At 34.1% G+C, this 15,519-nt stretch overlaps 1 protein-coding gene across 8 annotated transcripts in view; it reads right to left on the reverse strand.

Annotated features, from left to right (window-relative positions):
* Positions 1–15,519, reverse strand: part of LOC125051860 (ankyrin repeat and sterile alpha motif domain-containing protein 1B-like) — a 95,319-nt gene that overhangs the window by 12,957 nt on the left and 66,843 nt on the right. For all 8 annotated transcript variants that reach the window (XM_047652457.1, XM_047652458.1, XM_047652464.1 and 5 more), the window contains one exon: positions 492–643. In XM_047652457.1, coding sequence (XP_047508413.1) covers positions 492–643 — 152 coding nt within the window. The remainder of the gene's footprint in view (positions 1–491; positions 644–15,519) is intronic.

The following is a 15,519-nucleotide window of genomic DNA, read 5'->3' on the forward strand; positions in this document are numbered from 1 at the left end:
ATTCGTACGTATAAATAATACAAGAAAATATGACATTACAAGTTTTACACATATACACATACACATCAATTATATTAGAACATAAGCAAGCTAGTAAAGGAAAAAATTCAACAAGCAACCACAAAATAATAACCAAAGTTAAAAAAAAACAACTAAAACTAAATTAAAATTTAATCCTCATTAAGAGCTTGATAAACAAAGTTACGGTAAGTTGAAAGACTGTTGTCATCATATTTTCATCAAAGTTGTAAGAGCGAGATAGCCTATTAACTGGACCATTAAAAGTAGAGACCAAATAAGCGAGCTGTAGGTACGTAAAGAAGACTTTTAGTTCTAGTAACTCTAGGGTAACAAAGAAAGGAAAATGTTGATACCTTATATATCATTTACGGAACTTTAATTTAGTCGCGTTAACCAAAAACATTGAAAAATTTCTATACCATAGACAAAAGTCTTCAAGTAACTTGTGCACAGACTATAGTAATAGTTACCTGTCCATTGCTGCTGTTGGTGTTGACATTAGTAGGCTCTGTGGGTGACGCGTCGTACACTGACTTGAGTTTCCGTAATGTCTTCGGCCGTTCCGCGGGCATCGGTCGTAGGCCTATTCCGTCGAGGGTGGTGGTGGAGCCTTTGAAGAGGCCTGTGGATATTGGTTCATATAAGTCACATAGCATTGGAAGGGATTTATATAAAAATACTTATAAATGTTACCACTTAGTTGAGATAAGTTATACCAAATTCGCTAAACCGAAAGCGCCTGTAATAATATAACGAACAACAATAAACAGCAAAAAATTAGTTAGTTTCTGTAAGAAATACATATTATAAAGCAATATTTTCTTTATATTTCTTACATTTTTTTTTTTAATATTTTTTTATATTTTTGCCTATTAATGTGCTTACTTTTGTTTTCAGTTTCATATACGTATTGTTTATCTATGTAATGTGTTTGTCTTTTTGTAAATATTTCAATCTTTTGCTGTTAAGTGTTGGGTTGATTTTTTCTATGTGTATGTATTGTTTTGTTTTTGATGAATATGTAAATAGTTCCGCAGTAACAAATAAATGATTACAACTCATCGAAACCGTAATCTAATCAATTATAAAAACATACAACATTTGAATGTAAATTAAAACTATCTAAGTACAAACCAAAGCCAATAAATGAATTCTCTAAAGTCAGATAAGTTTTCAGATTTTTAGACACTGTAGGTTAATCACATTGATTTGCAAGGTTATGTTTTTATGACCAATTAGACAAAAAATAGAAATCGCTTTAAGGTCGTAACTAACTTTCACAACAATAATATAATATTTATTTTATTAATGTGAATAAATTATTTATTTTATAACCGATAAAAACTCCAGGAAAAATAAACGTGGGAAGACCACAAAAGCGATGGGCTGGACATCTTAAAGGGGAGAAATGGATGGAGGAAACAAAGAACAGATCCAAATGGAATGTTCAAGAGGAGGCCTTCAACCAAAAGGGATCCATACTGCAGAACACAAAGAAACGGAAATAACAATAACTAACGTAAAGTGTATAATAACAAAATGAACACCCATCTAATTTGTATTTTTAAAGTATGGAATTAAGTGGGTTTATTATTATCATTATAAATCACTAATTAGAGAAGTTGGCGCAAGCGCAGTGTTGGCCTAGTGGCTTCAGCGTGTGACTATCATCCCTTAGGTCGTAAGTTCAATCCCTGGCTGTGCACCAAAAGACTTTCTTCATATGTGCGCATTTAACATTCGCTCGAACGGTAAAGGAAAACATCGTAAAAAAAGCGGCATGCTTTAGACCCAAAAAGTCAACGGCGTGTGTCAGGCAGGCTGATCGCCTACTAGATATACAAATGATCATGAAACATATACAGAAATCTGAGGCCCAGACCTAAAAAGGTTGTACCGCCATTGATTTATTGTCTTTAATTAGAGAAGTTATGATAATATGCAGTACACAATTGTTTAGTATTTTTGTTTAAGTTACAAAATATTCACGATAGTAAGGTAACATATGATTCTTTAGACCAAATATTCTCACAGTCAGTTGATATCAACAAGTTCCTTTGTTCAACACTCAGCCGGATACAGATACAATTTGAATCAATTTGAGCTTAATAAACATTGACTCCCTGTCTTCTATGGTGATTAATATCCTATACATATGACCTCAAATCACTGTTTCCCAGCCTTTTTGATGTCCCCACCGTAGCCTATCTAAAATTCTTAAAAGAGTACCGAGAGTTTTTTATGCCGGCTTTTTCTCTCGGCCTACACCCTCTGTCTTCTTTGCCGATGAGTAGGGATGCCTACAAATTCAAATTTAATGACCTGGAATAAGTGATACATGTATCTTATGTTCCATAATAAACATATTTTATTTTTTATGCAGATATGTACATACATATATATTTTTTTAGTATGTAACAGATATTGCATGACCAGCACTCGCATTCTACCAGCCCTAAAAGACGTAGTTGGAGACGGTCAAATCATCTATCCCCTGACCTTCTAAGACGACATCTTTTATTATTTCGTTGTAAGCATTGTCATAAGCATCTTTTTTATGTGACCATGTAAAGTGTTAACCGCATACCATGGGCACCTGCAAGCGCCGGGAGCTAGTGGAGGTATTTCCGATTCTTTAGTAAATGCAACGCTTTTTTCTTGATAATGCTGGACTATTTGAAAGAAAGCTCATATAGACAATGGGAATATAAATATCATAACAGTATGTTATAGTTAACAATGTACCATTGTGTTACACAATCGTTGAACTACTGAATTTACACACTATGTTACAAGCACACGTATTGAGTAGGTGATGAGGTGGATGATATAGTACAGTATGAAACAATAGAGCAGTGTTTGCTTCAGCGACTCTCATCCCTGAGGTCGTAGGTTTGGTCCCCGGTTGTGCACCAATGGACTTTCTATGTGCGCGATTAACAGTCACGCGTCAGGTGTAAGAAAACGTTGTGAGTAAGAGTAGGCACAGAAGGCTACTGGCCTATTAGAAAAACAAATGATCACGAAAGATACAGATAGCTAAGGCCCACCCCTAACAATTAAAGCACCACTGGTTTTATTTTAAACAGAATAGATGCTTTAATATATAAAATATCATTCATAAAAATTGAGAAATTTACAATATTAACATATTACCAAAAAAGTTGAGATACTTTGCGGCTTTTGTAAGACTGACATATTCAAAAATTGTGATTACAGTAAATCAACTGAAAAAAATGTCAAAAAACCCCTTAAATTTGTCAAGATTAAATAAAATCGGTATCAAATACAAATAAGATAAACCTATCGATAGATAACTAAGCCAATGTCACTATCATATATTTTTATACATTATAAATATTTAACGATGTCTAAGTAGGTTGAGTGAGTCATTATTATGCTTCAAGTAAACGTGAAATTGATTATAATATGATGTCATAAATTTGCCTCTTTTAAAAGACCAAAGGAGCACCAAACAAAACAGCTTAAATTTAAAAAAAATGCGATTTTACTTCCGAAAAAATATTTTTCACTTTCTATAGCTTTGTTGAGATATAGTTAATATAAGTTCCCTTTGATTTTTTAATAAGTTACACCATATTAACTAAACAAGCTGTTCTATATTAACGTATGTATTTATAATACTATATATATAAATAATAAACAGTCAAAAACCGTTTACGACGACATCCTTTAGAACAACATACCGGTTATATTGACAAAAATCAATGAACCTGGTGAATTCTATTGTATTAGGTACTTAATAACAACGTCATCGGCTATTACGACTATCGGTTTTTACGACCAAATATGAGCAGTCCCTTCGATGTCATTAGAACAGATTTTGACTGAATATATGTGATAGTATTGCATTGTAAATTGTAATTCATGAACCGAAATAAAAGCTTTTATATTTTATTTTATTTTATTTTTGATTGAGTACTTTTATAATTTAATTAGATTTTTTCCTTTCAGGGGTTGCGTAAAAAAGATCTCTTGTTAGCGGTAGCCGTCCATGCATCCTATCCCATCCCAAATAATTTATGTTACTTGTTTTCATTTGCAACTTTTAATAAATAATCGAACGGTAATTTGAACTCTACAGAAATGTTGAATCAACTGAGGTTAATGTAAATCATATATATATTAAACAATCTACAAATACCGAAATTTTAATAAAAGTACTCGTGTTGATGAATATTACTCACAATTTCCCATCGGTATAATCATTAAGAGCTCCTGAATTGTTTAAAGCCATCGTTTTTTGAACTTCACGTCACTCATCACAACGCCCATAACACATGACACAATAGACATATGAGTTTATAAGTTCTAGAATTTAAGACGCTCGCCCGATTAGAGGCGCGCAAAGCAACTGGGCAATACGAACCGCAAGTGTTTGTTTGATAAAACACATCAGGGCTTGTAGATTGCGAAAATGAAATTGCAGGCAGCGAAAAGCAGTAGATTTGAAACAAACTGTAGATATAAAAAGTATTAACCTCTTTTATATTTCTAGTATAGAATTTAACGGATTTAAAATTTTACTCTGTAATATCACATTTCTATAGTTTTTTTTTTTTAATTTTTAGTTTTTTTTTAAATGAAAAATACGTATAACTAACGTAATAACAATTTCTAAAATTTTACATGACAGATTTCTAGTACTGAAGATATGTATACTTAAATTGATTTAAAATTTTATTCTGTGATTTCCAGTTTACACATTTTAATATTTTTTTTAACAAGTATATTTTTATATTATAATAATACAGTAAGTCTACTACAATCACAGTACATCGCACACTACAAGTTTAATCAGCATCAATTTATTCAAATTTAACAAGACGATTGACCTGTGTGAACGACAGTCGCGAACTAATTTCTTTTGAAAACAAAGTAAAGATAAGAAACCTTTTAAAAGGCTCTTAGTTTAAAGGAAACTACTTATTTTTGTCTTGAGCTTTTAACAATCAACAAACAAATTAGTAAAAAAGATAGTTCAGTATTCAAATTGAGAAGGGTTTCATAATAGTTGTTTTGCTATAGATATACCATAACGATACTTAAGGCTGAATTTAGTCTCACGCTCACCGTCAGCGCTCATAGATCAGCGCGTAGTTCGTCAGCGCTGACGCTCAGCGTGGTTCGTTTTAGTATGTACTGACCGCCTTACTCGACCTGTATCCACTTCGCGATTTGCCATGTCTGTACACGCTGACGACGTCCGTTCGACACTACAACGCTCACTGAAAGCAGAGGCGCTCTAGCGATCGTCAGCGCTGACAGCTACGCTGCGCCGACGCGCGACGCGTACGGCCGCGCAGCCATCGGCGCTGACCACCGTGCGCGCTGATAGCTACGCGTGATTCAAAAACGCTTCCTAGAAGTTCATATATCTCTACCATCAGCGCTCACTGTGCGCGTGCGGTCGGCGTGACACTAAATTCAGCCATAATTCAGCCTAAAGTAGGTATGACTCCTGTCAAAGTACAATGTTTTTCACTAATAGGAGTTAGACTTAGCGCTAAGCCCCGTTTCTAAAAGGTATAAACCGGTTTTGCATTTTATATTTATATTAGTAATAATAGGTCTTACACTCCGAAAAGATTCCAAGTATGTGCCAAGCAGACGCTTGATGGGACCGTATAATTTCAAATGATGCAAAGAGAACCGGAAAGACTTTAAACGGGGTGAAATACGACGATCAAGACCGAACGCGATGGAGACTCATTCTGCCTCATCTACGGGTTATAGGCATTGAGTCAAAGTAACATTTGTTACCAAAATATTTATAGAATGCCTAAAGAAGTATCAAAAATCCAATCCATAAAAGCTTTATTTTGTTAAATTACACCACATCCTATATAATTTTAATAGTATAAGTCTATCTATCATATCTTTAGACAATTACGGTGAACATAAATTTAGGAAAAAAAATATTTCGCTTCCAATTTCAGTTCTTACTAGTAATTTTATTCATCATCATCGGACGTCGAGGCAGAATACGAAATCCCACCCGTATTACAGACACGTCCTCCGTTCTTTAAGCGCTTTTAAAGCAGTTTTTGCCGCGCACCACCACTATGTGGAAGCAGCTGCCCACCGGTGTATTTTCGAACCAATTCTACTTAAGGTCCTTCAAGGAAAGAGCGTACCAATTCTTAAAAGGCCGGCAACGAACTTGCGAGCCCTCTGGCAATGTGCCTGGCAATGTTTATCAAATGTCTATCACTTAACATCACGTGCCTCATAATTAGGTGCCCATTTGCCCCCTGTTCTATGAAAAAAATCCTTATTTTCTTTACAATGCCGATTAGGTATCAGAGAGGCTGTATCTTTTATCTGTAGTATCAATACTGGATTATAAAGACATCGTTCTACGCGTGTAAGTTCAATATAAAATATTTTAAACAGTTTCTTGTGTGCCATTCATCACCTCTACGTAATGGCGTGAGAACTAAAAGAAAACCATGATTAACGAGGCATAATTCTAACTACATTAACGTATGTAAATTTTGTACTAGATAATGTTGTATCGTATTTTAAGCTCTATCTACATAGAAATAAGGCTTTCGCTAAAGGCTAACACCTGTCGGTTTGAAAAGCGATTTTCTCGCGTTTGCTTCAAGATTAATGAGCAGATTTGTCTAACTTTAAATATTTCAACTTTTCCAAGTATATATATACATACTGTGTATAATTATTAATTATATATCAGCATTTGTGCCTCCGTGGATAAAATACATGAAGTTTAGTCCTAGGTTGGATTTCGAATGAAATACTAATTGGTTTGCCTTAAAAATGCCCAACGGACTTGCCATAAAGACAAGCAATGTTAAGATGTTTTATTGTTTAAGTTTCATGTTCTTATTTTTATCTAAACAACTGCGGTTCACATTTGTATGCGATACAGAAGCATATGGTGGCGATTATCTACCAGCTATTTAAGGATTTAATCCACTAGAAAATATATAGAAACTCATGGAGTGCATTTAAAGGAGAACGAATCTTAAATGACAATAAGTTGGTACTTTGTAATACATGTTTAATCACTACTAGTATTTAAAATAGTAAACACAACATTGACTGTCATTTGTCAAGTTTGACGTTGATATTTGACAGATGTCACTCGTTGCTATCTAGTATAAGCTCTTTACGTGCAGTATTTATACATGATAGATATAATTTTATAAAATCAATGCCGTGTGAAATAGTAAATCGTAGGATCATACATTGAAATATATAAAAAATATCATATAAATGGCATAGCTTTTAGTAATAAGCAGTCTTTAATCGAAGCATGTGTCTCGCTGCCAAGGCCAGTGTTATTCGGTATTTGAGAGATAAGATCCTTCCTCGAATACACTTCAACCCTTTAACTATACAAGCTTACTTAATAGATTTGTGGATCAAGTATTTTTTAACTACCCCCGAACTTTAAATGATTTTTTAACTACCCTATATTATCAATAAACTTTAGAGCTTATTTAAGATCTATCTCTAGCAAAATTTATTTGTATAACTTCAATTATACTTTGTCTTCAAAATTTTTATACAAAACTTCAATGGAAATTAATATTATACCAAGGTTAAAGAAAATATGTACTTAAATTGATATCGTAAAAAGTAAAAAACGCATAAAAACAAGATAACGCAACCCCAAACGTAACCCTATACGACAAAGTTTTTTTAACACCAAACTTTGTTACAGATAAAGTTCAACCAACAAACAATAAGGCATCTTAAGTCGCGTGCATAAAGCTCAAAGCTCCATAATTTTATAAGGAAATTAAGCTATCAGAACGGAATGAAACCTAATAGTTCCCGTGTGGTTTTAAATACTTTTATTTGGGTAAAAACTGTAACATGTGGCTTGGATGTTATTTTTGTTATAGACTTTAATTATTCTGTATTAATGAAAAGGGCGTACAGGCTATACAGACTTCTTGATACAACAGGAATAAGACGCATAAGAGAACTAAACCTTTTAAGTAAATAACCATAGTGTAATGAATATAAGTGCAAGTGCGGTATCTCGGGCACACGAACATAGTGTCAAAACATTATAGAACACTAAGACTGTTAATGAACATTACCTTAGTTTAAGCACTTCACTAGTATTGTAGAAAATGAGGTCAACATAATAATAATAATTAGCCATAATTGGCTTGATTGTAGTTCAGTCGCACTCTCTTATGTGTACCTACTTTATTGTAGGAGAAAAATGAAAAGGGAGCTAAAGAATACAATTACTTCAAAAGAACTTCTTTTTCTATCTTATCTCAGATAGAAAAAGAAGCACGGTGTCTCCTCATTACTCTGGTGCTCATCTGTCTCTTTTCAACTCAGTGTAAACACTTTTGGATAGAAAGAAGCGAAACAGTACTTTAGTTGAAATACTGAATTAGTGTTAATGAATCAGTGGGTTAAAATTTAAATAATAGTACACGAAACAAATCTTGAGCTTAGGAAACAAACCAAAAGCAGGAAATTTTTAAAAATGTACAAGATTCAGATAAGATTATTGTGTACTTCTTTTGCTGCTACTTTTTCCACTTCTGCTCTCTACATCTATGTAACATTACACTGTATGATAAACTCCTTGGAAAATCTATCAAATCTTTGGTCATACACAAATACAGTCCAAATATCGCCTTCATAATATAGTTTGTCAACACTTGTTTTATATTTAATATTTTTTCTTTGAATATTTGTGGTAGGTAGCGTAGCCATACAATATATACAGACTGAGTACATTGCGGAAGTGAACCCGAGGGCTTCTTTAATACGGTCGTATTGGTAGTTTTAGTGAATACCTAAGTCAGTTCTTTGAGTAGCAAAGTGCCTGGAGTGAGTCGAGTACCGCCTGTTGCTTTTATTGCGCATGCGTAAACCTTTGTTAAAAAAGTGTTATAATTAGATGAAAAAAAATAATAAGACGGGTTTAGTGTTTATGATGATAAGACAAAGTGAATTGTTACAATGGTCGGAACAATGACAAGGAAAAATTTCCCGTCGTGATGATTAATACGAAATTGCAACACAGCCTTGATAACGGTGCAATGTTATTGATATTTTTTTTTATATCTCGAAATAACTTTATGTACGGAATGATGTAGCATTCTTATTATAAAAGAGGTTGAAATCAACGCAGTAAGAGGAAATATTTGTGATTATTAAAAAATTATGAATGAAATAGTTGTTGTTTTTTCCAAGGATGAGTAATCTATGACACATAGTATACGTCATTCACAGGTAAATAATATACAGCATTACTGCTGTATATATAGCCAAGTACATTGAGGGTGCGACTCTCCTCCATGAGGTCGTAAGTTCGATCCCCGGCTGTGCACCAATTGACTTTTCTTGTGCGTATAGACTCGCTCGTACGTTGAAGGAAACTTAGTCGCAAATAGTCGACGGCGTGTGTCGGGCACAGTAGAGGCGATCACCTACTTTATATACAGAAAGTTTAGTAAATATAAAACTATGTACTCAAAAAATTGATAAAAATCTTTCTCCATTAGAATGTTTCCTTATATATATACATATGTATTTCCAACATAAAAAAGAAAATATGCGAAGGCAGTAGAGAATAGTAGAAAATTGTTATTTTTTGACATGTACCAGGAAACGTTTATTTACATTAATGTAATAAATAAATAAATACCAATGGCGCTACAAACTTTAAATATGCCTCATCTGATCTCTTATCTCTGTATTTGTTCTTTGAACATTTCTAATAGGCAAGTAGGTGATCAGCCTTCTTTGCCTGTTACACACCGTCGACTTTTTGGGTCTAAGAAATGCTATTTATATTAATATGGTATTAATTTTAATAATAATTTTATTTTAATACATATAATCGATTTCTACTAAACCACTCCTAGCGTTCATACTAATGTCGTATGCAAAGAAAAGTTCGAGTTTGTGGTTATGTCAAAAACAAGAGCAACCTCAACCTGTCTAAACATTTTAATGTGAACAAATTCATCTGTTAACCGCGTAATTAATACTTAAGGAGTGGTCGTGATTATAACGTGATTACTATGGACATATATACACAAATATGTACTGGCGGAGTTTCTTTCCTGTCCGTTCTACGACCTTGATTTGGGAACTGAAAGTTAGAATTTTAATTAAATTTTTTATTTGAATATTGACCCTATTTCATTTTAAAAAATCTTTTGGGGTTGGTCCTCCGACTAGGTGACTGGCACTTAGACATACCGGTTTCCTCACAATGTTTACCTTCACCGTATGAGTCTTAAATGCGCACATAGAAAATTGATTGGTGTAGAGTTGGTGATCGAACCTACTACCTCAAGGATGAGAGTAACTCGCCGACACCACTAGGTCGACAATAACGTTCATAACTGTACCAATATGAATAAATGAATTTTGATCTGATTTGACATTATATACAGTTAGTTTTGATATTTAATTTTGTGTCATTACTTAATACATTTTTGTTTTTAAATCTACTCTTTCAATTGAAATCTTTTGCTTTGTAATATAATTATTTTCATTATTTTGTCACTATTGTGTAATAATTGGACATTTTTAAGTATTTTAATTTTTATTATTTATATAGACAATGGTAGTCTAAGAAAAAATTATATTCGAGACTTATGCTCAGAGCTCAGTATGACGATGTCAAAAACTAATTGGACTTGACAATTGGAAGTCATACTTAGCGATAAAGTGTTAGTGCCCAAGTACTGTCAACCCCGAGGTCGCCTGTTTGAACCCGGCTGTGAATTTTTCAATGAAATTAAATATGCAAAAGCACATCGTAAATAGTATTTTTATTATTTACGCATAATACGAAAATGTGTATTTGTTACTACGTTTGTTTATAATATCGATTTAAGGCTGGACTTAAATTATAGTTGCCATAAATGGTGTACAAAGAAGGTTCGATGACATAGGCTTACGTTTCCGTTGTTGTCCGATACGTGATTTCGATACGATTTGACACAAATGTACCATTGATTTGGATATTCATTCAGGTCTCCATTAGCTAAATATAATAAGGAGACACTGCCTCTTCGGCACCAACTTCTCTGGTATGGCTTATTCGTAATATGAAGAAGACACAGATAAAGAACTTCGTAATTCAATCAATAATACAGTTATAGAAAGATTTTTACATATATAGATAAAAATACAAAAGCGAACGGAATAGAAAAGCAATATTTCATATATCTGAATACAAAATAAAATACGATACGATACGATAGAAATCGTATTAAACAACAATGGAAACACTCAATAAAGTCGTTGCACCAGGCCTGCGCCTGCGCCACCTGCTAACCTTGCACCGACGTCTTCGGCCCCGCTTTCCATATACGGCAGCTTTTAAATGATATAATCTATTTATATGTCTTTTACGTCAACCGGTGTCTAAGGAAAAAATCTGACACTGGCGGACACGGGAAATAGTAGTATGGGACGGATGTCCGATACAACGTATAGAGCTCGAACAGCATCGGTACTACGTAACTTCCAGTGATAATAGCAACGGTATGGAATTTCTATGTTCTCTTAACTTCCGAAATGATGTCACTGAACGTTGATGTCGGGATCGCAATCGCTATCGCTTTTGGGTGTCTCACCGGAGCAGGACCTCTACGAAAAATCGCATAAAATTTTCAAAAAATTTATAACAAATTTTGATTAAATTTGGTTTTGTGGTACCTACTGCCCAAAGTAACTATACTGCATGAGTGAAGTCACAACGAAAAGGGGTTTTTCAAAAACTTTTTGTCAATACGACTCATGGGAGCTTTGCAACAGAGCTAATAAATACATTGTTTTTTGGCTCTTTATAACAAAATTGCCGACCACTGCGCTAGAAGCCAACAACGCACTTAAGCCCTCTGGCAATGTGAGTGTCTATGGGCGGGTTCACTTAACATCAGATGGGCCTCGTGCCCGATTTCCTCCTGTTACATAAAAGTTAGTATAGTTCTATCTAAACGCCAATTATTCAAGAAAAGCCGTCAATAAGTCTACTTATCCAATCATTTTTTATTGAAAATATTTAAATAAACATATTATAATTTTTACATAGCAAAAGAATATTAAAAACAAAATTACCGTGAGAATTCATCCAGTCGTGATCACTGAATGTCGTGTAAAGGCACAGCTATCTTTCATCTATTGTTAAATACTGAACATAACAATCACCTAAGTGCCTTTCATTTCTATAATTAGATTATATATTATAAAGTATATAACTAATATACCAACATATTTGTAAGGAGATTATATATATGTGACATTTGTTATTCAGAGATCCGATATATATATATATTTTAATAGAACAGCAGGCAAACGGGCAGGAGGCTAACCTGATGTTAAGTCATACCGCCGCCAATGGATACTCTTAATGCCACGCTCGCGAGTGCGATGCCGGCATTTTAAGAATTGTTACGCTCTTTTCTTTTAGGACCCTAAGTCGAATTGGTTCCGAAATCCTTAAGTGGGCAGCTGGTTCCAGGTAGTGGTAGTGCGCAACAAAAAACTGCCTTAAAATCACATAGATGTGGAACGACGGACGTCGAGGCGATACGGGTGGAATTTATCTGCCTCAATGTCGGATGATAAAACTCAGCTGCAAGTATTAAACTGTACAAATCCTCTAAACTCTATGGTAAATGCGGTAGATGCAGAGTGACCCCACATCTCTTATTGACTGAGGACATTGTTATAACGGGTGAAGCGCGAAAGCCTATCTTTACTTTAAAGTTCACATCATACAATGTCTTTTCTTTTCTAACTAAAAATAACTTATAACATACCTTTATATTTAAGGTACTCTTTTACACACCTTTACTATCTCTTACCCGACCAACTACAATTCAAACTCTAATCATACACAGATACACTTTCTTTTTTAAATAAGGAAGGTCTGGCCGTCGTGGGCTCTTTTGGGCTACTAGAACAATGTCTAGAGCAGTGTTTCCCAACGTGGATCCCACGCCCCACAGCAATCGAAATCAGCTGTAGGTATATAATACAACTTGGAGACTTGACTGAAGCTACCCAATTGGAACCTAAATAAAATCTCCGTGCAACAAGCATCAAGCAAATCTTTATTAAAATTATTTGCATTTCAGTTTTTCATTATGTTTTGAAAATTTACTTATTGTTTCGTTAACAATTTCCTAGTGATATCTTAAGTTAACAATTCAATTTTTTATATATAAATTGGGGCATAAAAAAATTAGTTTGCTAAGGTGAGGCATAGCACGAAAAAGGTTGGGAAACACTGGTCTAGAGTGTATTATTAAATGTTGACTAATATATATATATGTATATGGGTGATTCTCTTATAAGAGGTAACTATGGTGGCAATCTATTTAAAAGTGGTTTTTTAATCTATATGTTGCTATTTTGTGCAATGAATCACTTCTCTTAAATGTCCTTTATTAAATAACATTATAATTAAATGTCTCATTAAAGCATATTTTTGTAAAACTCGTTATATAGTCTAAAAAAGTCTCTACCCTGGCCTGTCCCCTTACCGGTTTCAGCTTAACTAGCATACAATACATACAATATTTGTATTATTTGCTAAAACAAACTATGTTTACCACAAACGTAATTAAATATACTTTAATATTATTAAAGAAAAATTGAAAAATATTAGCTTATTTTCAATAATTTTTAAAACTTGATTGTTGTCCCGCTTTTTTTGTGTATCTACCCTGGCAATATTCGCACGCTGCTACAATATAAAATATAAGACGGCCACATTACCGAACTCGCTCATTGACAATTAACAACGTGAAGTTCGCAATACTAAGCACAGAAGCGGTTAGATCGACGCAATTTGCCAGTTTTTGTGTCACGTCCGTGCGATGTAACGGTTTCGCAAGGTCATTGTGTCTCTCCACTGGTAAGTAATAAAAGTTATAATAATCATTTTATTTATTTGCAATTCCTGTCGTAATTTAGTAATACTGTAATAGTCAAAGCTTGCTTTATTATTCATTGAAAACTTTCTTGGATAAACCAAAATAATGTATTATGTTATGAAAACGTCTTTCCCCTGGCGTCTTTCCCCTGGTAAGATTACTATCAGGGGAGATACTTACTGACCAGGGGAGATATGTATCATAGTAATTGTGCCACCTATTTAATGTCTGTGTGTTGCACACGCCAATGTGGATCTGATTCTTACGGCACTATTCCAAGCCAAAGTTACATCAATATCAAACCATCAAAATCTTCAAATTTGTTGCAATAGGTGTAACGAACAGTGTCTATCGCGAGATTGCATTGTAAAAATAATTATCTACGTGTTTTGATTATACAGTTAGAAGACAACTTGGAGTATTTTCTTCACCATGAACTGAATATAGTCCACCAACATTCTGCTTTTAAAATTAATAAGACAAATTTGACAGTAAGAGAAGCTGTGATTCACGTGAACCTTAGTGACTTTAAACAAAATACGCAGAAGAAATTCCATTTTGGAGGTGCACGTCAACAGATAAGTCTGTACACAGTTGTAACTTACACGAAAGAAGAGGCATCAGGTGAAGTAAAGACAACATGCTATTGTTCGATGTCACAGATTTTGTTACATACGCCTCCAGCTATATGGGCACACTTACAGCCAATTTTGAACAGCTTGCCACCAGAAGTAGAGATCCTCCATTTTTGGAGCGATGGACACAATATCGCACTCATTTAATAGAAGTTTACCCAGCTCTTACAGACTTTACCTGGAATTACCATGAAGCTGGACACGGTAAGGGAGCTTCAGATGGTGTTGATGCTGTTTGCAAAAGATCAGCCGACCTATTGGTAGCTAGTGGCAAAGATATAGCATGTCTGAGCGATTTGTCAGATGCTATTCAGAAAAACTGTCCTGGCATTAATGTTTTCGTTATGACAAAGATATTTTAGACAAAGACGCTTTGCTTGCTAGTGCTAAAACACTCATAAAGACTTTTGCTGGTACTTTGCGCGTCCATCAGGTGTCATGGAACATTGAAGATCCGACAACATTGAAAATGAAGTCTTTAAGCTGCTTTTGCAATGAAGATATACTTGCGATCATTCTAAGCTTAGTGTCATGACATACTCGTCTAATAAAAAATCTCGTCTCCGAGTCAAAGATGTTTACGTCCCTGATTCAGAGTCCGAAAACGAGACTCCTTTTGACATTGAACAAATAATAACTTCAAAAGATCGCAAGCACCAAATAAAAAATATTCAACAACCGTTGACATCCAAAGGAACGCTTAAAAACGGCGCATTTAGTCTGATTAATAATAAATATGATAAAAAAATGTTGCCTGATTATAAATTTCAAGAACAATCTTTGATAAAAGTTGATTATTTCAATTGTATTCTTTGTTTTATTGCTTCTAATTATCTCCCCTGGTCAAATACGTATCTACCCTTATCTTCATGTCTCTACCCTGCCCGATGTATTTACCCTGGCCCTCTAAAAAGTGACAAAATATGTTTTAAGTA

The sequence above is a fragment of the Pieris napi genome, chromosome 8 (assembly GCF_905475465.1).
Source record: "Pieris napi chromosome 8, ilPieNapi1.2, whole genome shotgun sequence".
Lineage (NCBI taxonomy): Eukaryota > Metazoa > Arthropoda > Insecta > Lepidoptera > Pieridae > Pieris > Pieris napi.